The following is a 23,002-nucleotide window of genomic DNA, read 5'->3' as shown; positions in this document are numbered from 1 at the left end:
TAAATTGAAACAAGTGTCAGTCTGGAATTATATTTTACTTTTATAAATTAGTATGCATAATATTAATACTTTATGTAAATTACTTCTGTCAAAGCAGCCTATTTGTTGTTGTCTTTGAATGCCCACTTCCGATTTTCAGATCTGGCAGTGGGATCTAGTGAGGCAGAGGAAAGGAAGGAGATTTTGTATATATACTATGTATTACTGTATCCTGCAGCCGTAGGGAGGAGGAGGAGAGAAGATCCAGCAGGAAGGAATTGTGCAGCAAGATTGATTTATTTAATTATTTTACAAACTCTTTTATAGACTTTTTTTCTTCATAGTCTAATTGGACAAAGGATCAGCCACCCCTTGGGGTGATTGGCTAAAATCCTAAAACCTCCATTGTCAAAATATTTTCCTACTGTACTATAAACAAAGTTCTACAAGGTCGCAGGTGTTCATGGTTTACAGAACTTCTGCTAATCTCTTCATGAGAGAGAAAAGTATCCCACGGGCTTAGAAAGAAGTAAGAAAATTCTTGCTAGCAGCATTTTTGTATCCAGAACTATGCGTCACATATATCCATTTTATAGATTATTTATTTTTTTTAAATGATATTTTCATGTTTAAAAATTCAGTGGTTTTGGGGGGGGAGTTGTTCTGTATAGATGGTTTGATGCATTTATATTATAAATGCGTATAGCTATTTGTTTGTGCCCTGTTGTTCCACTGATAGATTTTAAAGTTCTTAAGGACATGATTCAAACTCTGTATGTGATTAAAGAAGAATATGGGCCGTACACGAGCTATGTATGATCTGGGCCTGGTTAGCCTGGAGAAGAGATGACCGAGAGGGGGTCTTATCAATGCATACAATATCTTAAGGACAAATGTCAAGAAGATGAGACTGGACTCCTTCCAATGGTGCCCAGTGACAGAATAGGGGACAGTGAATACAAACTGAAACACAGGAAGTTCCACCTGAACATGAGGAGGAACTTCTTTGAGTGTGATAGAGCACTGGAACAGATTGCCTAAAGAGGCTGTGGAGATATTCAAAAGCCAGCTGTATGTGATCCTGCAACTTGCCCTAGGTGAGCCTGCTTTAGCAGAGAGGTTGGACAAGACGATCTCCAGAGGTCCCTTCCAACACAACCATTCTGTGGTTCTGTAAATGAATATTTACCATGACTTTTTGTGGCATGAGCATTTCTACAAACACAACTTAGATTTTCTGGATTTTTCTTTTAGTGTGAAGACTGATAATTGAACTGTGTATATCAATGATATAACATTTCTCTAATAGCACATCTACGCCTATGGGAAGACTATCTTGGTATAGACAACTACATTAAGTATGGTCATTGTGCCAACTGCATATCACAGAAGATTGCAATAAATATAAGGACACTACCACAAAAAAGCAGGACTGGGAATTGTCTAGTAATTTGATGTTATTCTAACCACCTTGTTGAACATTAGTTCACAAAAATTAGCTATTCTGAGAATACAGTCTTATAAAACTTAACAGAAAATCAAATCTCTGAACCAGCTCAGGTTCAAAACTGTTTTTCGTATACCTGTTTCTGTTGGAATTGCACAGCCAGTATTAAGGACTATGTTTCTTATTTTTTCTTATTTAAAGTTGAAATAGTTTGTTATTTAGATTCAAATTTCTTTATTTTTCCAGGAGAAACAGATTCATCATGTATAACTGCCCTTTAACTCTGATGTTACTAGATGATGATTACCTTTGGACAGTGACATAAAGACTTTGTAAAGTCCGAAGACCTCTAAGAAATTTTTTTAAGATTAAAACTGATAAATAAAAGAAATGCAGCATATAAGCAAATGAAAGTCCTATTCAAGAACTGGTTTGATTTTCAAAACATGGTGTATTTGCAAAAAAATGTTTCTAAGCAATTTAAAATGTAGACACCAGTTTCTCATTATTTGTGGGTTTGCTAAATAAACATAATCCTGTGAAAGCAAAATCTATGCTGTCTGTAGAGACAATGAACACTTTTTAATTAAAAATACATTCCTTCTTAACCTCTGGAAGTTTATAATATTAAAATAAAAGGGAGAAGGTTTTTTACTTTTCAATTTCACATCAGACTGTGGTATATGTTCACACCCACAACGTCTCTTTGAAACAAACAGGAATTTGTGTGAGCAGTATGATCAGGAGTGTCCCTGTGTGCTCTAGGTTTACAAAACCCAAACATTTTGAAGGTGAGGGTACATCTCTTTCACTTAGTATACAGAGATTATTCTGCACATACAGAATACATGTATCCCTTTAAAATGTTTTCTCCTGCCACATTCAGGAATTTGGTGTTTATGTCTGTCAAGCGTACAGCAAGTGTAACTAAAATCAAAAGGACTACTCACAAATTGACACAAATGTTTTAGGATAAATGCTAACTGAAAGGGGATATCTATTGATATGGGGGGTATGGGACATGAGTTGTAGGCAGTTATCACCACTCCTACTGCTTTGTGCAGTTGTGACTTGGTAGGTGCCATCAGGGTGGATACATGCTGGCTGCCATGGGGTCTTTGCTTCCAAAACCAAGTGTGTGACCAGGGACAGAGAATGGGGCTGTTTCTAAGCTGCACAGAAAAGGCATTTAAAGGAACTACAGGAGCTACAAGAAAGCAAAATATTAATTGCTTCTTATACTCATTTATTCTTGTTTTGTGGAATTTTGTTTGTTTATTAAATCCTACGTGACTGAACAAAGCTGATAGCTTGATTTTCAATTAGGTGGATCCATAGTGGCCTCTACCCCAAGGCTGTGAGCCAATATATTGTGAACACTTGCTGACACTGCTCAGCATTTCTACACTTCACTTTCCACAGACACAATATTCCTCAAACTGTCAGGCAGGACAAAACAGTATGGTGCCTGAGGGACATTATTCACTCTATACTGCTGTCCATGGAGCAGGCGGTGCTGGAGCCACTGCTCTAATAATTCTTCCGAGGATGGCCAGAGGAATCTTAGGTAAGCAGATAAAAATCTGCACGTGCTGAGGAATCCTGTCTAAGGGAAAGATCTTGAGCTTTGCTTTTTACATAAGCATAGTACATTTTTCACACTTGAAAGACATGAACATGGTGCCAAAAATACATTGTAGTATTTAATGAATAAGAAAGTATCAAGACAATCAGCAAGTTCTGCACACACCAGTTAGGGAGACAGTCAGTGTCTGTGCTCTGTTATTTACTCATTCCTCCCTTCACATGCATTTTAAAGGAAACAGCACATTTAAAACCAAATGCTCTGTTCAATGTATACAGACAACTGGTTTTAAATTTCATTATTTTAAGAAAAAGATATTTTAAAGGGTTTTTCAATAATCAGCGTGGTTTTGTCCGTCTGCTCTGCCCCTTGCCTGCAGGAACTCCCTCCCCAGAGCTGTTGGGAGCGCAGGGCAGAGCAGAGCGGGAGGGAGCCGGCTGGGAGGCTGCGCTCGCTCCGCGCTCGGGATCGCCACCAGTAGGTGGAGCTGCCACGTCAGGTGCTGCGGGCTCGTCACTGCGCCCCTGCATCCCCCTCCCCGGCCCGCCTCCGCATAACAAGCTGTTTTCTCGTATATGTTGGGTACCATAGAGTGACTGAGAACAGGAAGCGGAGGCAGAAGCAGAGAGGATTCTGGAAGGGTCTCTGTGTTTTCCACCGAGAATACAGAAATTACGATCAATTAATAAGGCTTTGTGGATGGAAATCTGGACTGTTTCAGGACGAGACATATATTATATTATTTTTGGATGCTGGGCTTTGCAGTGATTTTTCATTCTCTTTCAATCAGGTAAGCTGGCAAAACATTTAATTTTATCCATAATAAATCATGGCAACATGATCTTTTCCACATTTTGGAATTGGATTGTTCCCTGTGGTTTGCTGTTAAGGTAGAGTCAAAGATGGAACGGGGAATTCAAAGCCATTTTGTACTGACTGATTGTGATGATGGTGTGATTTTTTTCTTTTTAACATCGTTAAATCTGATATCTGGTTTCTCACTCTTAATGTGATGTCTTAATGCAGTAGTCTTCCTCAAAAAATCAGATCATTTTATAATCAAGGTATGCAACATCAATTCCAAGCATTTTGTAGAAATGACCTTGTTTCCTAGGAAGAAAAATCTGGTGATATTCAGACTCAGGAAGAGCAGGTCTCATAAGATTCTGAGCATCTCAGATTCTGATGATTCAGGAATAAAATCTACGTTGTTTGCTACTGCTGTTTTCAATATATATGTGTGGTATTTGAAGAAATTCCCTTATTAGCTGAATTTTGTAAAAAGTATATAAGAAAATCTTTTCTTTCTGTGCCATTTTTTGCATGGTTGTGTGTAGGAGAGAATGGACTCCACCAACTGTTAATTAACCAGAGGTCCACACCAAATATATAGTCCACATTTTATCTGTAACATTACTGTCAAGTTTAATATATGCTTCTTAATAGGACTGTTTGAAGAAATCAACACAAGAATTACTGTACTTCTTCATTTCACTGTCCATTCATCTATTGTCTCATTCATTGTTATCAGTAATAATTAAAGCTGTCAGTTTTTAAAGGTAGAAGGAAAATATCTGCTGAGGATCACTTTGATATGTGAATTTTTTTTCATTAGTGGTTCTGCAGACACACATAGACATTAGAGGTACATGTGTTATGTTAGTATTGATTTGGAAATTATTCCAAAAGAGAACAGTAGAAAAACAAAAAAAGCCAAAGAAGCCCATACAGCAGAATAAGGAGCCCACAGTTTATAAATCACCACCTCAATCCATATAAAAAAAAAAAAAGCAGGATTGGGTCTCAGGTGATATTCACAGTAGCAAGCAAGGCCTGTACCTGAAGCAGTGATGTGAAAGAAAGAAGTTTTTAATTTGTATTCTTTATGGTGCCTGTGGTGTCCTTGTTTAACTCCAAGATAAATAATCAGTGATAATGATGCTTGTTTTAGAAACATATCATGTTTGTGCTTTCATAATTGACTTGTCAAGAGAACAGTTTCAGAAGGGACTTTTTAACTCAGTCTAATATTTCATATTTGCTCTCTCACACATCTCCATTTTGTTAAAGACAGCAATGCGAGCTGCTGCAGTAATTTGAAGCTCCATAGCACCTGTTAAATAGATACATTGTTTATTAGGCCTTGATATTTACAGAAATTATGCTTGTGTTGTCAGTTTACAATTTTTCCCTCTAATGAGCAGAAGTTAGGACCCTATACTGATTTTCAGAGCTGTGCCAATTAAGCTCAGTATTGCAAAATTCTGTATAGATAATACTAGATGCTAGCAAAGAAAGACAATTTCACGTTTTCAATGGAGAACATGAAACAATTCCCCTGTGCCCTCTAAGATTATCAGAGTCGTAGTTTGGTTATTATCAGGTAAGAATGAAGTGAAAGAAGAGAGCATAAAAAGTAGGGTGGGTTTAATCAATATGCTGGTGACACCTTTTGTGCTTTCACCTCTTTTTCTTCACAGATGGCATTAGATGAGTTAACTTGTACCTTATGAAGATTAGGCATGGAGAGAAATTTATTTGCCCTCAAAAGAGTAAGGATTTTAGAAGGAAAAAAGGATAGTGGGATGTAAGATGGAACTTTCTGACTGATGATATCCACTTCCTTCTGCTGCTCCTGTCTCAGCCCAATATAATTTGTTGTTTATATGCTATGTACTAATTACATTACTGGAGTCCCACAACTTTTGATGAATCAGTGAATAGCAGATACTAAAAAAGTTCTTTGTACAAGGCAAGCAAGTTGTGACCTTGTTCTCTAAAGTACAAATCTTGGCTCCTTTTGCCTATATGCTCTTCTTGCCATAAGGTGACAAAGGAAAAGAATTGCTTGAACTCTGCTTCAGTTAAATATAAGGAGAATAAATGCAAGTTTCTGATATTTGGTTCTTTATTTGTATATTTTCTGAATTCTGACAATGGTTATTGAAAGTGAGTTTCAGAAAGTGACATTTACTCTGTTCTTTATCACAAAATTCTATTTAGAAGTTAGAAATTTAACTTTCAAAATTCTAGATAGCTTTTTTTCCAGTCAGTGTAACTCTTCTGTTTTCTTTTTTTACCTTACAGTTGTTAATCAGTAATACATACTGTTCATTTGCAGGATATATTGGTTTTTTCATTCTCACTCAAATAAATAAATGGTATAAGGTATCATAGCAAAATTGATGCCTGCTAGTTCAGGCTGCTTACAGAACACATGTACATTCTCTGAGCTGCGGTGTCAATCAGTCCGTCAAAGCAAGTGCCAACCACCATAAAAACCACCTGTAGCAAGAAGGCATTCTCTTAATTGGAAACCTGATATTATTCATTACATCTATTACTCCTGATTAAAAGCTGTGAAGCACCTTGCAATGGCATGTCTGATACTGACCAATAGGACTCCCATAGGACCTTGATACTGGAGCTGGTATCATACAACCTCTTCATCTGCTTTCATAAAAATTTTCTTTATGAACAGCTGGAATCTCTAGTATATTACTGTGATAGTGTTATTGCTTGACTTTCCTTGCCTTATGATGAGGTAAAGCAGAGGGAATAGGGATTAGAGCAACTCAGGCAGGGACTGTGATACTTGAAAATATAAATATAGAGTAGGAACAGTATATGCTCTTGAGTAACCATAATGTGTGTGTACTACCACTGTAATCCTAAACAGGAGTAAGCAAGTTAAATTCTAGGTGAACAAAAGTGACCTAAAATTTTTTTATTACCCAACCCCAAATTACTTCTTCCCAGTACAAACAAAGAAACAAACACACACAACAAACCAACTAACAACAGAAAAAACCCCCACAAAGATCCAAATCTCAAACAAAAAGTATCAGGTAATGCACCCCAAAACTGGGATTTTAAATTGTTACTAAACTTTAATGTGGTCTTGGTACCAGTCTTGGTAACCTCTTCTTACAAAAAATTACTGTTCACTTACTCTATCAACTAAGACAGATCACAGAATGTGTTTTACAGTGAAAAATACAACTAAAAAAAATTAATTAAAGAGCTTGAGCACTTATGAGGTGCTTTCACATGTAAAAGCTTAAGGAAAAGGTTATTTATGATCAGCTTAATTATTTGTCTAGTTATTAATTCTTTATTTATTCTTTTATTTATTTTTATTCTTTATTGATATTTTTTTGACTGAGTCGTTTTACTTAGGGAAGTGTAATCATAGAGCCTACCACGTGCACAGGTCCCTTCTTCAACCTTAGTACAGAAATGTTTTTCCTGCTACTTTTTTGGATCAACCTTCTGGATGTCATATACCCATATCAAATGGTCACATTTTGAATATGCATATTTTGAGTGTATGGTCCATATGCATGGGTCTGGCACATCCCAGATATATCAACTGCATACGAGCTGTACCTGCTCAGCAAAGCTGACGCTTCACTGAAGTTACTATCTGTGTGTAGCTCAGCTGAAGAGCACATACAGCTGACTCCCTGTCCGTGAGATGCATCAGGCTCATCTCATATTTCTTTACAGGATTTCCTGAATGAAATTAATGAGGCACACTGGTAAATCTGAGAGGATATCACAGAGTCCTGTAAAGAAAATGGCTGGGATGAGCATCAGCACTATTGGTTCTGTGATCCCCCTTACCATACCCATTATTACCACTTAACAGGAAGATCCTGCAATAAGTATACACTGCAGGCAATTTCCATTTATAGATTATTTATGCTTAAATTAGATGTTGCTTGTTTCATTTTAAGGGCCCCCTTTGCAATATGAGAGGGGATCAGTGTTTATGGTCTTTTAGCATAATTTATTTTAAGAACAATGTGAAGCAAGAAACTTCCTTTAGCTGCTTCACCATAAATTATTATGCATGATTATATAGGATTCTAGGAAGTTACAAGTTTGTGTTCAAATTCACTACAGAAATGCAGATGAAGAAGTAAACGAGGAAATTAATTGTTCTCAGGAAAAATAGCTCTTTTTATGTAGGGCAACATAGCACTATGTGGCCTGGCTACTTTATTAATTGAGAAAATGTCTGTAACCATTCCTCATAAATTATGTCCTTTCACTGCCTGGTAGTCCTGGAATAGAAGCAGAAACTGTTTGAGTCCATGTAGCCTGAATTTGGGCCCACATGTCCCAATTTCTTGCTTGCCTAGGTTTGCATATCCTGAAAACCCCTGCCCTTTCTTAGGCATTATTGTACTACCATTTAATGTTTGGACACACTGAGGAATTCCAAATTTGTGTTGGTTAAAAATATACTCATAGGAACCTAAATTTCTTGGTTCAATTTTAAATATGTCCACATACAAAGTTTTCAGATGTTAAATGAATGTGCTTTCTTAACAAACAACCCTCATTGCCTTCTCAAAAGCCAGTCACAGAGGACAACTCTGTAACTGTACGAAGACTCTGATACAAGAATATTTTTATCCCTTTTTATTAATATTTGAAATATACATGTGGCAGTCTTGGAAACCTGAATGTGAATTTGTCTGTGTCCCACCTAAAAATGCAGGATTTTTTTTCCTCAGATGCAATTAACATGATACCAACTTGATTTCCTTGAGCACAGAAATTTCTCCACCGTTATTACTATTAAGAACATTTACTTTTGAGTGTATATATACTTACTTTTGAATGTATAGAGTGTATATATGCTTGTGCAGTGGTCAAACTGGTAGACTACAAAATTAGGATACTAAGTCATAGGAATGAAGAATCCCTATACATTTTAGCAAAGTTAACCTAACTCCACAGTGACACTCAGGGACAGACAGATAGAAAATTGTTCTTATTTCCAGCAGATATTTGAGTGTGTTTTCCATTGAAAAGCACTCTTTGTAGAAAAAAAGTTCTCTAAATCTAAGTTGTGTGATGACTTTTACATTACATAGAGGGCACTTTTTAATGATGAGTGAAGGTATACACCTAACTTGTACTCTTACATCTTATCAAGGAGCAAAATAAATTCCACTCATCACAAACAGCTTTGAATCATTTTTAAAAATTTTGTTTATTCTAACTTAATAGCCCAGTAATCTTCAAAACTTGTTTATAACAGATGAAAGCAAAAGTACTAGGCTTTAGAGTAAGAAAAGCAATCAGTAATGCTATTTTTATGTCTGAGTGGTATAAACTTGATGACAGAAATAAGTAGGCAATTTCAGAAGGGCCCAAGAGTCCAAGGTCAGATTGAACTGAAGGAGGGCAATCCTAATGTTTACTGTCATTTAGATGAAATGTCTAAAGAAAAGCCTGTCACTAATATTTAAAGCCGAAATGCTCGCATGAAGAAATCTGACCTGAGACAGAAGTTCTGACCAAAATCAATATGAATAAAATTCAACCTTCAAAGGAGAAGCCTTTCTTACCTGCTGAGTGAAGCTGTAACTGAGCATTAGAGGAGTCTTCCTGAAAGGATTTTGCTAACAGCAGTTTAAGTTACTTGCCATGTATTTCCTACATGTCAATTTGTTTTAGTTAGTGTTACAATAGGTAGAATACCGGAATTCTAGTAGCTGCTACAGCACTAGCTATCATTCCATAGCAGATATCACTTAAAGCTATAGGCATCTAATTAGTAAAATACTTTGTTGATATACTGAAATTTCAATGTTATAAGAGATAACTTTCAAAGAGGTGGTAGAAGTTGTAAGTGATAGACTTTGCACTTTTGGATTTTTAACATGCAGGTAGAGACTAGATCTAAGTCATACTTCCATATTGCATTTGGAAAACATTCCAAACTTAAGGCTTGGTTACATTTTAATAGACAGTTCTATGATACCTGAATAAATGCCTCGGAGAAATCCATGTACATTTTTCATATGCTGTGTTAAACCCTGGGTATAAAGCACTCTATTTTCATGTTGACTTTATGTGCATTTTCTTCCTTGTGTAGTAAAGATTACATTCAGCCAAGGACTGTGTGTAAGCCTCTCAAACAGAAGTTCCAATTTTTTCCATTTTGGTTTCCTAGACAACTGTCAAATTCTAAATACAGTCCATTAATCTGTTGTTATATGAAGTTTATTCTTTCATATTTTGTATTGACTAGTTTCTGGGGCATAGTTTCTGGGCATTTCCAGACTTGGAAAGTAAGGGTTTCAGCTGCATAGTTCTTAATGATTCAATTAATTTTCCAAGTTTAGTTTGTTTCTCTTTTTCTTAAGTTCATAAACAATGTTTTCTGTTGCAAATGCATTTTCATAAGTTTCCCTAGAAAAATTTAGAAGAGTACTACTTTACAAACAGAGCTTTCTATTTCTTTTACACAGCAAAGTCAATACTGTGATGTATTTAGATATTGCTCACTGATGTTTTATTGTAATTTCTTTAACACCTTTCCAGTGGATACTGTTGTATGTACCAGTGTTTCGCTTGTCAGCACATTTAAATTTTGAATACACAAAATTTTAGGAATTAGTTGAATTTGGACAACTAATTTTGTGGGTAACTCTGTTTCTTGTTAATCTAGAACTGGGTTAACACTTTTATAATTGCTCAACACCAAATATTGATACAGCTGCCCATGATTAATTTCTTCTACCATGAGATTTCACTTAGGTGACAACCATCACTGGCATATTGTCCTGTAATTGTCTTTATAAGAACATCTCTTTTTGAATAACCCCATTTCTTTCTTTCCCAGTTTATCATTACTTTGAAAGGAAGCTCAAGAGCATGAGGATAAAGTTTGAAACATTCTTTGAAGCAGTATCATGTCTCAGAATTTGAAACATATTCTAACCAGTTTTAGAATAAATGCTCATGCCATATATGCAGAAGACTTCAGGAAAGAGCCCTGCATGAAAGAATATGTGTAATCTGTCCATCAGGAATCACTTCTGACTAGGCCTGAGATTTTACCTATGATTCATTCTTAGGAGATGAATTAAGATAAGATACCCTAAATAAAAATATTTTGGTCGATGTGGTATCAGCCAAAATAATTTTCTATCATCACTTTCATCTACAGTAAAACTGTATAATTTGGACCCACCTATGAAAATTGTTGGTATTGGAGTGAGAACCAAAGATATTAGATCAAGAAAAAACCCCAGAGGTTTGGGGGGTTTTTTATTTGTTTGGGTTTTGTTTGTTTGTTTGGCGTTTTTTGTTGAGGTTTTTGTTGTTGTTATTTCTTTTTTCTTTATTTAGTGTATTGCAAATATCTGCATTATACAGAAAAAATATTCAAAACTATATGAGATGAGATATTAGTTGAAATCCTGTAATGAAATTACACTGACATGGCCTAGGTCTATTATAAATTCAGGACAAAGGGCACACAATTCAGCCAACCTGCTTCCTTCAAGTTTTGCTGTGACTACCACTGATGCTATTATACTAGCATGATGCATTGAGGTGGAGACAAGGTTGGGGTTACATGTGAAAAAAGGTTCTCTGCCTTGTGCTTTAATTCAAAATACAGATATGTTGAAATTACTGGCACTTCTAGTGTTATTAATAATTCTCACTTTAAAAATTAATTCCTCAACATTTTGCGAACTAGCAAATATTTTACAACTGGAGAGGTTACACTCCTGTTTTTGAAAATAAATGTCGTATGAATGTTTAGTATTGGTGATTGCTCTTTTATTAGGAACCTCTAAAATCCCTTTCATGTTATTTAAAAACTTGTGAGCAACAGCACTTAAACATTTTGCTGTATCTGACCATGAGATCAGATTTCAGCCACTGCTGCTTGAGAGGCAGAATCCAGATGCACCCAATAGTCCAAGGGATGGGGAAGTCTCGTACGTACCCCCAGGGAAAGCTGCATTCAGTGTAAAATATGCATTGGTGGATAAGTATCAATGGTGGCAGAGTCATAATTCCCTGAGGTCACTACTGGAGATACAGCTTTCAGATGTCTTTGGTGGAAGCTCCCCAGTAGTGACTCACCACAGAAAAATGTGCTGAATCAGTGCCTTACTCAAAATGACAAAGGCATTGAAAGAATTTGCTCTTAGCCATCATTGGGACGAGTTTAGGTTACATTATTAAACAATGGAAGATCTAATTGTGGTACCACTTATTGTATATTTGGGAAAATGCAATTCTAGATTGATAGGAAATAGTACTAGGTGAATTCTAGGTTAGTTTTTGAAACATATTTTCTGTACTTGAAGTACTTGGAGATCCTCTATCTTTAAGAGTTAGAGAAGCAGTGGTCTAAGCTTTCACTTTTTGTTTTCCCACTTTTTGTGTTCTCTCTGACCTGATCTGTGTCTACTCAGATTTTCTTTATTTTATCTACAGAGTTTCTACAGTGGCTGTTCAATCTCACTGTATTTGGAGAAAAGTATTATTAAGGGCTGCTTTGGAAAGAGCAGAGACCTAAAAGAGAGGGATGTCTTCTTTTCTTCTCTAGGAGTAAAAGCAAAATAACAACACAGAAAAGTAAAAAAGGCCAGAAATATATCTAGATGAGATATCCAAATGAGAATAAATGTCTCAAAGACAGCTCATCTCAATCTCAATGGCTGAAGACTAATATGTGTAAGATGTAAGTAGACTACTTAAATTTAATGAAAATGGGATACTCAGATTATTAAAGCCTGAGGAAGACATGGCCAACCTTTGGTCAGCGCTTGTAAGGATGCAAGTAATTTATTCTGAAGAACCTGAAGATACTGTGTTTTTCTGCTATTATATTACTTGGCAGGGAAGAAAAATTTTGTTGCACAAAGAAAAACACTTGTAATCTCTAAGATAAATAACTTGAAGAAGTAGCCATATTTTCATGCAAATATAGAGTTAATTAATTTCTATGCGTGCTTAAAGACAGTAAATCCATTGGGAGTAATGATACACTGTTGACTTCCCCAAATGACGGGTGAGAGCACTCCTGTTAGTCTGGGCACAGTTACCCCATCTACCAAAGACTTTACTAGTGATGCAGGAATTTCAACACGACCCATTTTTCCCTTTTAGTTAAAGCACACAGGTAAAAGATGAAGTGGGATCTTTGAAAAGCATATCACTTAAAGAATATTCTTAAATGTACTTTTGGTCTGTATTAGGTTTTGTGAAATAACTAATTTTCAATCCTGTTTTTCTTACTTCTTGGTGCTCTTAGGTTAGAAAAATATGTCCATGTGAATATGTAGACTTATCTTTGTCTACTGCAATTAATTTTTGGGAAGCTTTGGACACAGGAACAAAGAATGAGAGAGCCTTGAAGGAACTGCAGTCCTGAAGAAGCTTCAGGTCCTAAGGAGAAGCCTTTCTTCCCAATTCCATTTTCTGCTAGAAATGCAGTCTTTTTCTTTTCACATTAGCAAAAGATGCAGAGGTTAAATTCTGAGATTTGGCATTTCTTAGAAAAATAAAGGTAAGACTCTCTATTCTTCTCAGCCAGGAATAATGTTTCACTGCAAAAGCTGGCCAGTTGATATACCGCTATGTATCTTCACTAAAATACCAGTGGATGAATGAAATGAACACCTTTATGAGGTCTAGCTGTAGAAGTTTGTGTTACATATATTGTAGCTATTTTTCATTGGAATGTAAGGATCTCTAATGTTGGAAAGTATTTGCAAAATGTTGATTAGAGTACAGTATTCCAATTAGGCTGGTGGGCTAAGAGACCCTTCTTCTTCCTCTTCAATTGCATATGGTTTTCATTTGTCCTCAGGTTTCTCCAATACTTCAAGTATTGACACATGATCTCTTTTCACACATTTTCAGAGGCAACTCACAGTGTTAAAGAAAATACAAGGCAGGCTTGCATTTAAAGAATTCCTAGAGGTTTTGGTCAATTTTTATAGATAAATGGGTCAGATGATTTATTTTGGGAGTTCTACAACTTGCAGCTAGATATCTGAGGAATTCAAGTCCATTCCTTTACATAACCTATCAATTTTTGATTAGTAAGGACTAAGATAAGATATAGGAACAAACAAATTCGAAAGCAAATGTTCAAGAGAGGTCGAAGGAAGGAAGGAAGGAAGGAGGGAGGTGACTGGAATGGCAATGGGCAGAAACAGACAAATAAATGGGGAGAAAGGCTATCCATAGCAATGTCTAGTGAGAGAGAGCAGTGTCCAATAATATTTTCCCAAGAAGTGGCTTCTGGATCTTTCAGACAGGTCTGAAATTGCTTTCCAGCCTCTAATCTAATCTAATCTAATCTAATCTAATCTAATGTTTTGAATGTTTTCCCATCTGCCTAGTCTTTCACCAATCAGACTGAACCTCATGTAACATATTCTATACAGATTTCCAAAGTCTTACAGTGTTTTCTTTTGCTGAGGTTGGGGTTCTAAGGTTTAGTTAATGTACTTTCACACCTAATTTCAAGTCATTACTGAGAACATGAAATAAAATTGCATGTAATACCCCTGAAGCACCTGAAGCATTTATTGCATTTACTATTCTTTGGCCGGGTTTTCAGCCAATGTGAACTACCAGTTCATATTCAGCCACTTATTCTAATTCACCCCATTCTAAATCATTTTAAGGCAAGTTTTTATTAAGGAATATTGTCTCTGTGACATACCCTTATTAATTGATTTCATATTCTCATAACAAGTATTTTTGTCTTCTGGGATTTATTAATTTTATTAATAAACAGCTGGTGGAGATTTCATTATTTTTATTTTGAATAGTTATGTAACACTAATGCCTATAGGCTACTGAGGCTGACTGTGCAAATACAGACAAAAATACAAAATACAAATACAGTCATTGCTATAGATAAATTATAATCTAAAAAAGCTAACACAATGGATCAATGGTAAATGTTGAATTTAATGGAAAAAAAGAAAATCCTAGGTGTTAGTCAGGGAGGACATATAAACACAAATTCGCTTACTTTAAATTACTAGATTACAGTTTAAATAATAGGCAGGTTCTGACCAGGTGCTAAGTTCTGGAGGCTGTTTTCACCTTTGAGGAAATCATTCCTTTCCTTGAAATACCTATTTTTATGAAATCAACTTTCATATATTCCTTGCCTTAGGACCCACAGATAATTTTAACTGAATGTCTCTTTACATATTTCAAAGAAATCTGCATTGCATTGCATTTACTACTGTGAACTACAGCAGTGACATTTTGGGTCTCTTTTTTTCTTTTTGGAATTCTGTTTCTTACTCAAATATTTTTAAAGCAGTAAAAAATAGGGTAAATATGCCAGGATAAATGGTGAATTATGTTAAATGTCAGTTATGAAAATATAATGATCTATAACTTAAAAAAAAATTTCAGACCACATTTTTCTTCCTGAAATTATTCTCTGTGCACAAAAGCCATGAGAAATGTCAATGAAAATATTTAATTTTAGTTCTTCACAAGAAACTTGTACTTACCTATCCTTTTCTTTCTAGAACAAACTGAAGGCAGCATTTCCTGATTTGGAGTTTGATCAGAGCACAGTAACTTAAATGTAATTTATCTTCACTTCCAGAAAACCAATACCTGAATTTTGCAAAGCAACTTCCCAAACACTAAGAGAGGGAGCTAAGGTGACTCGTTTCTTTAAACTGTCCCAGCATACACTCTCTTGTATCTCTTTCCTCCTCAGGACAGTAAGAGCTTGAGTTGAGGTATTTTCTGATGACATCAGCACACAAGAGCCACACTTTTTATTTCTAAACTGCAGAAAGTAATCTCTAGCTGATGTTGAGGTGGTGCCACTAGCCCTGCTGTTTCTATCTGTCCTACTGTGGGAGACCCACCTTTTTGATTTGGACAAACAGCTTTACTTCCATTGAGACAGCTGGTCTTATTAACAGTAGTGATTTAGAGGAAAGTTTTTAATGCAGGCTTTAGCATCTGAGAGATTGTTGCAGGGCTTGGCACAGGGGAAGATATTAGTTCCAAATTAGAGCTTCTCAAATAAAAGATTAGCATAAGAAAATTAGGATAGCCGGTCATTTTACAGATTCCATTTGCTATCCTTGCTCTTACTCCAACCCAAATCAACTGTTTCAGTTTTAATGGAATGAAAATCTCAGTAGTCAGCTTTTTCAAGGTTTTAGCAGACAGTAATTTAAAGGGAAAAAAACCCAGGAAGGTTTGCCATTTCTCCACCTTGAAAATTTTGAAGGGGGTGTGTGCAGTTTCATGCAAAATGCAGATAACCTGTTAGATAACCTGAGGATTTTAATAAACAATTATAGTATCTACCTGGTACCTACACTGGTACTTTCACTTTTACTATTTGCTCTATTTAAGATATCATAAAAATAGATAACTTTAGGCCAGTTCTTCTGGCTTTTTCAGAGACACAGAAAAATTAATTTGACACTGTTAGCACAGATATTTTACTTACTTTCTGACTCATGTAAATGGTGAGAAGATTATTATATTAAAAATAAAATTTAAAAAGTTATCCATGGACATAATATAACTAGCTGAAATATGTATAAAATTTTAAAAATATGGATACTGTTTATTGCTAAATCTTATTATTAAAGGAAGGGACTGAAGGAAAACTGGAGAAGGACTTACAGAATGCAATGCTTAATTACAACTAAATGGCAAAAGCATGTCTTTAATAAATGGGAACCTCATTTTTCTAATGAAATGTATTTAATTATAGAGAATTATATATGTGATATATAGACCAAAATTGTATTTCAAATACTTGAAACTCTCTTTGCTGAGCAGCAGAAGGTACTCAGAGGCCTGGACCACATGTAGTTTTGAGACTCTTTCTTTAAAGATTGGTTTTTAATGATAGTTACTCTGAATTATTAGAAATACAGAATGTCTGGATTCTGCCTATTATCATTCATATCCTGGTAGTTTAGTTACCAGATAACAAGTGATTTTAAAACCAGTGAAGGAAGGGGAGAGAAGCTATCACTAACAAATGAGCAGTTCATGATTCAAGGATTGCTAGAACTTGTTCAGGGCTCAGTACAGGCAACAGCACAACTTTTGTTTCATTGTTCTATTAAATCAATGCATGTATAGCAACAGTAATCAGATACATATTTCTGTGTTGTTCTGTTAAGCTTTGTAATCTGAATGAAAATGCTTGGGGCATATTTAGTATAGGAAAAACCTTCTTGTGTAACAGCAGCAGCAAAAAAAAGATGTAACTGCGCTAGACAGTAGTGGAGGCACGTCTCAAGTAATGTTTCCAACTCGTCAGGAAAACTTTTTTGGGCATGTTCTTTTCCCTGAGAAATACAGTGAATCCTTAAGTCTGCTAATATTTTCCCCAGTCAGTTGTTGGCTCCTTTGTGGATTTCTAGCAATACAAATACATATCTTTTAAGTGAGGACAATGCATTTTGTTACACTATTCATACCCGTAACTATTAATGAAAAGCAGCCTAAACAAATGCACTGAACTATAAAGACAAGACAGGCACACTGATGACTTGATTTGGAGGCATCTTTTGAAACTAGTTTCATAGAAAAGGCACCTAGGGTGACAAATTGAGTCACAGACCTGTAAAATGGGGAAAAAAAGAATGAATTATTCAGAAAGACCAAAGGTAAACCTCAGACATATTCTTAGTTCATTAATCCTGCATGAGCAAAAGTAGTAATCAAAGGACTGTATCCAGAAAATGAGTGTGCTTTTAATTCTAAAAAAAAACGGGCAAGTGTGAGTTTAGGATCCTTATAATTGGGAGTTACATTAACTAAAAAAAAGGATTAGCAAAGGCATTCATCTTGTATAAAGAAAAAATGAGTAGCAGAAATTTCAGCATAGAAGCCTGTGATAAGGTTGCTTGCTGGAGACTCTGGCTGGCTTTATAATTTATTTTTCCTTTAATACTGCATCTGTACCTCCAGCCACTCCACAGTCATTCTGCACTTTACATTAACTCATAGTTCTCCAGGATATTTCTTGAGAGATATTTTCTTCTTTGTGTCTACAGTACAGTGTATTTTATTTCTGAATTTATGGTCAGGTATCTTGGTTCTGGTTTTGTATTACTTATCTTGGTGCTATAATCTACTGTCTAAATTGTTTCAGTGACCTCAGTGCTGATCATACATACTGATGCTGTGCTGTGAACCCACTCCAGAGATAAAGACTTGAGGTGGCACAGGACCATGAGTTCTTACTATGTCATTGGATTGGTAACTCAGATTTAGGAATATGCTGCTTCATTTCTTTCCTCCAGTTTCTTACTCTAGGTTTTTCAAGCACTTTTTAACATCCCCTTCTGCCTTCATATCTTATTTCTTAAGATCATTACTGTAGCACTTCGTGTGTCTCTGTGTGTGTGTATTTCTACAAACTGCTTCAGACAGGCAAGAAGCTTTAGGACAAAGACTATTGAATGAGTGCAAATGAGCAGAATATTATGTCTCAAATCTAGATGTGGCATCTCCAGTATACAGATGTTGCACATTCATGAAGTAATGTAGGGAAGGTTACATGGTTTAATGTAACAGAAAATATAATTAAACAGAAAACATAATTAAAGCTCATTAGTTAAGCATTGAAACTCACTCTTAAAATTGGTTGTCATAATTAAAATTTTTACAACACTATGCCACGAACTCTTGCAAAGTAGACACCAAGTAAGGCTTTAATTTCTTCTGTGGTGGCACCACTCTTTAACCATATCTGCCTTCATTTTGCCATTCTCTCCCTCCAGCTATTCAAACCTCTCAGCTGTGCTGTACAGTACATCACTTTAAATTACTGTTCCTACTGCAGAAGGAGTTGGAAGAGAGAAAAATAACACTGCTTTCAGTTGATGCACTGCAGGACTTCATAAAGAAACCTGCTGTACAGTAGAGAGTTCAGTGCAGAGAGCAGGAAAAAGTAGCATCATCCACCCCTGGTACTAAAGACATTCACAGGGAACTAGAGTCTTAGGTTTCAGACTAGTTTCAGTCTGCAATAATACTATGACACTGGCCTTGCAAAGAATCAGAAGCAGCATCTTTTCCCACATAGCCTAGACTGTACATCCTGTTTCCTTTTACTCAAAAGACTGGTTTTGATTCACAGCTCACAGTCAATAAATGCAACCTAACCTGCTCTGGTATCTAATATTAGCCTTCACCACAGCTAAGTGTCAATAAGAAAGAATTATGCTTGTTCCTCCCATAATTCAGTTGCTGTCATTTAAACAGCACCAGTCATGCAAAATCCTTTAGTTTAATGAAAGTATTTACATTTGTAAGGTTGTATTGCCTATGCTTGAAAAAATATGGAAAGATAAAATCTATTAAGTAGTAGAATGCAGGTTTACAATTTTCAACAGTACCTCACAGACTATGCATTTATATTTGCTGTTAAAAAAAAAAAAAAAGCTGTACTGTTAAAACACTTGTATCAGCAGTTCGCTCTAACTGGGAGTGTCCAAGGACACAGCCAAAGCAGTGTCTGTGGGCAGAAATAGTGTCTTTTTCTGGATCAGCAGGAAAAAGCTGAAAAATAATTTATAAAATATCTAAATAAATTCTGAACAGTTGCTTTTAACTGTCATTCAGCCTTGAAATATACTGCTTCTATTTCTATTTAAGCCTGGAAAGAATTTCTGACCAAATGTTGGGGTTTTTTCCATTGGTACAATCTCGCTTGCCTAAATTATTTCATTTTCTATTATAGGTCATTCTTATGCAAGAATCTATAAGTAATTAAATTTACAGGATGAAAACATGGCACAGGCACTGCTGGTACCACCTGGACCTGAAAGCTTCCGCTATTTTACTAGAGATTCTCTCGCAGCTATTGAAAAACGTTCTGCAGAAGAAAAGGCTAAAAAGCCCAAGCAAGACCATACAGATGATGATGATGAAAATGGTCCAAAACCAAACAGTGACTTGGAGGCAGGAAAGACACTGCCATTTATTTATGGTGACATACCTCCAGGAATGGTATCTGAACCTTTGGAAGACCTGGACCCATATTATATCAATAAAAAAGTGAGTGAATAATGTTTTGCACAAAAGAGAATATAACTTTATACACTAGAAAAGTTTAATCACAAAATGGGATGGTTAGAACTATCAATCCACTAAATACCCTTTAATTTAACAGAACTGATTGATGCTCTTCCATATTGTGACTGTTTCAATTCTGTTGAGTTACTTGTTACTTACTTCATCATAAGGAAGATGTATCTTCCTTGATCTTGCCTGACCTTGAGAACAGAATGAATTTTCCTGATTTCAATATAATAGTAAGAGTGGATATGACAAAAGAGATGTTTCAAGCATAGTTTTGCAATGGAAATAGTTGTAGATAACAAGGTAGCGTCCACCCAAGTTAGTGAAATAGAGGACTGTAAGCATATTCTTTGTTTCTGTACAGCTGTATAACATATGCAAACATATATATGTATGTAAGAAATACATATGTATCTCTATATATGTAGCATATAGAGACTCTTTAAATCTTGGCTCATATGAAACTACCACAATGCAAACTATTGCTTGAGGTGCTTGGGTTTGCTATGATAGATCTCTACTGCAAAGCTGTCAATTAGAAGTCTCTGGCAGACACCATGGAAAAGCTGAGTTTTGATGAAGGAATTGAAAAAAGATATTTTTGGTGTTCTGAAGAGTTCATACAGAAAAGCCAGAGCAAAGAGGTTTGAGATAAAAGCTATGTATCTAAGTTAAATGTGTGGGGCTGTAACACAACTGGACCGTTAGTAGAAAAACTGTGCTCCATGAAGAATGTAAACTCCTAAAAGAGATGCATTTCCCTTCCAATTTGCACAGTCATACACAGTCCTCCTTTTCACGTGATCCCCAAGTCAGGGACTCAGAGATAGAAAAGGTAGTTCAAACAGATCCATTCAAGTAAAAAAACTGACTTTTTAAAAGTCAGGATTTGCAGTAGAGTGTATGGGTTTTGGTCTTGTATCAATGATGCATGCAATTGGAAGCAGACTAATGTTATTTGAGTTAGGAGAAAGACAAGGAACAAACAAGTATATTTCCATAGCTGGGATTAGCTGTAGACTTTTAAAATTCTCCAGAGTCTGAAATAATACCTGGGAATAGGTAAAAGTACCTAAGGTCCTGCACTGATTACTGAAAGGTACAGGTGACAGTAAGAGGAGTTTTCATCTACACCCTTGTTTATTTCTGCGTGCTCCTTTAGCAGCATTAAGATCTTCTCTCAGTTTCTGATAGACCTGCAAAGTGTTGTGGGTAAGGAGAGTGAAGGAAGATGAAGAGGTGGATAACACCCCTAAATTAAAAAATGCAGAAGGTTTTTTATGGAAAAGTACTTGGGAGTATCTTTTCCCATCTCTCTGAAACAGAGAAAGGACTCGACACAGTTGCACTAATGATGGCTCGAAGCATTCCAGGCTGCCATCAAGATAAGAAACTTGATGCTGAGCCCTATAACAAAATCAAGGCATAAAATACTTTAAACTCCAAAGAAACTTAATTTATTTGTCAGGAAAAGATCATGCAAATAATACTCTCACTTTTGTGGCTAAATTTTTGGTTGCCTTTGGTTTGTAAAACTGGTTTAAAAATTATGGCCTCAGTAATGGGAACAGAAAATAAAGCAGAATATGTATGTAATTGCATAACCTAACAGTTACCAAAGTTAAATAAACAGTGCTGTAGATAATACAAGTATGTACATTATTAAGAAAATGTAAAGAAATTAAAGCTTAAAGAAACAGCATTGACAAGGGTTATTTAAATTTATATGTTTTGGGTTATAACAAGAGTTCCATGAAAATTCTTACTTACAGTATAATTTTCAGCACTAAGGGCTTTTCTGGACTAGCTGCAAAAATTCAGGAATAAAGTTGCATAAATAAGTTCAGGGATAAAGTTATCTGAACAAGCCTTCTACAAGTGAAGTTTCAGAAAACCTGAGTTCTGAAGTATAGTTTCTAACCTCCATTGATCAGAAAACGTAGTCAGATTTTTTGGAACAAAAGTGTAAAAGCTCACACTAATGATGGACTTCTTAGTCTATGAGAACAATTAGTAAACTGTCGAATCTTTAGTCACGGGTGACATCTGTATTTATATTACGTAGCAGTATAATTAGGCTCAATAGAAAATAAATGGACATCTTAAATCATGGATTAGAGTTAGTCATCCCTCCTCTGGTGTATAGTAGCAAGTACCCTTAATCATTGACTTGTCAATGCAGAGGAAATCATACGTGAATTGTAGTCTGTCTTCAGGCTCAGCTGCAGCAGTGACCTTGGGACAGGCAACATCTTTCTAGCATTTCCAGCTGGGTGAAGGACTGTAGGGCAGGGAGAAATGCCAAGGAGTGTGTGTCCGTTCTCTGCCACCCTCAGTGTTAGCTTGATGTTATTCCATGAACAGGCACCAGCCACACTCCTTCACCTATTTTCTTTCCCACCATGGAGAGGTTTGCTTTCCCTGCCTGAGATGACTGACCAGATAGTCAGTAAAGGCCACAGAGAGGGCAGCATTTTTCTGATCACGGCCAAGTTTTTACAGAGAATGGAATTCAACATGGAGAACAGTGATACTATATAGCTCTGCTGAGAGTGTAACAAAGACCCCATTATGTTAACACAAAGCAGAGCCATTACCATCGACAAAGAGCAAAAGGAATGAAGAATAGTCATGTCCTGAAGAAATTTCAAGCAGCACCAAAGATGCAAGCAAACCTCATTCACACACAAATACACTTAGGCAGCAACTGCCCACAGAAACATAATAAACTGAACAAAAGCCATACGTTTATCAGGCCAAATTTTAAAAGATAATGACTAGCTAAATTTACTGCTCACATATAGGGAGAGTAAGAGCACAGTGTTAATAACAAAACCAGCAATTTTTTTTAAAAAAAGATTTGTTGTGATAGGATGCTGAATTCTGGTGTATGTTTGTCTCACATTGCTCAGAACTACCTTAACTGGCAATTTATTAATCATTTTAATTTTTTCACAGATATATGTTTTGGAAGATGCATATAATTGATATTGGTAGTATTTAAAATAGAAAATGAAAGCAAAATTATTTTTAAATTGTGGTTGATTGTGGAGTTACAATTTCTCCTTGTCACTATATATATCTGTGTGTATACAATTCTGTCAAGTATTTGTTCC

General features: G+C 35.8%; 1 protein-coding gene across 4 annotated transcripts in view; it reads left to right on the top strand.

The window, feature by feature from the left end:
• Positions 1 to 3,535: 3,535 nt before the first annotated feature.
• The window catches only part of LOC121670519 (sodium channel protein type 2 subunit alpha-like), a 70,600-nt gene continuing 51,133 nt past the window's right edge, over positions 3,536 to 23,002 (top strand). For 2 of the 4 annotated variants that reach the window (XM_042040867.1, XM_042040868.1), the window contains exons 1-4: positions 3,536 to 3,801; positions 12,270 to 12,516; positions 13,090 to 13,344; positions 19,546 to 19,862. In XM_042040867.1, the coding sequence (XP_041896801.1) occupies positions 19,596 to 19,862 (267 nt within the window). In that variant the 5' untranslated portion in view covers positions 3,536 to 3,801; positions 12,270 to 12,516; positions 13,090 to 13,344; positions 19,546 to 19,595. The remainder of the gene's footprint in view (positions 3,802 to 12,269; positions 12,517 to 13,089; positions 13,345 to 19,545; positions 19,863 to 23,002) is intronic. The other 2 variants (XM_042040870.1, XM_042040869.1) reach the window with 2 other exon arrangements.

Source organism: Corvus kubaryi, unplaced genomic scaffold, assembly GCF_017639235.1.
Source record: "Corvus kubaryi isolate FWS band 111438036 unplaced genomic scaffold, C.kubaryi_AGA036_p1.0 37396, whole genome shotgun sequence".
In the NCBI taxonomy this organism is placed as follows: Eukaryota; Metazoa; Chordata; class Aves; order Passeriformes; family Corvidae; genus Corvus; species Corvus kubaryi.
Note: the sequence above shows the minus strand (reverse complement) of the source record. Positions and strands in the feature narration are given on the sequence as shown.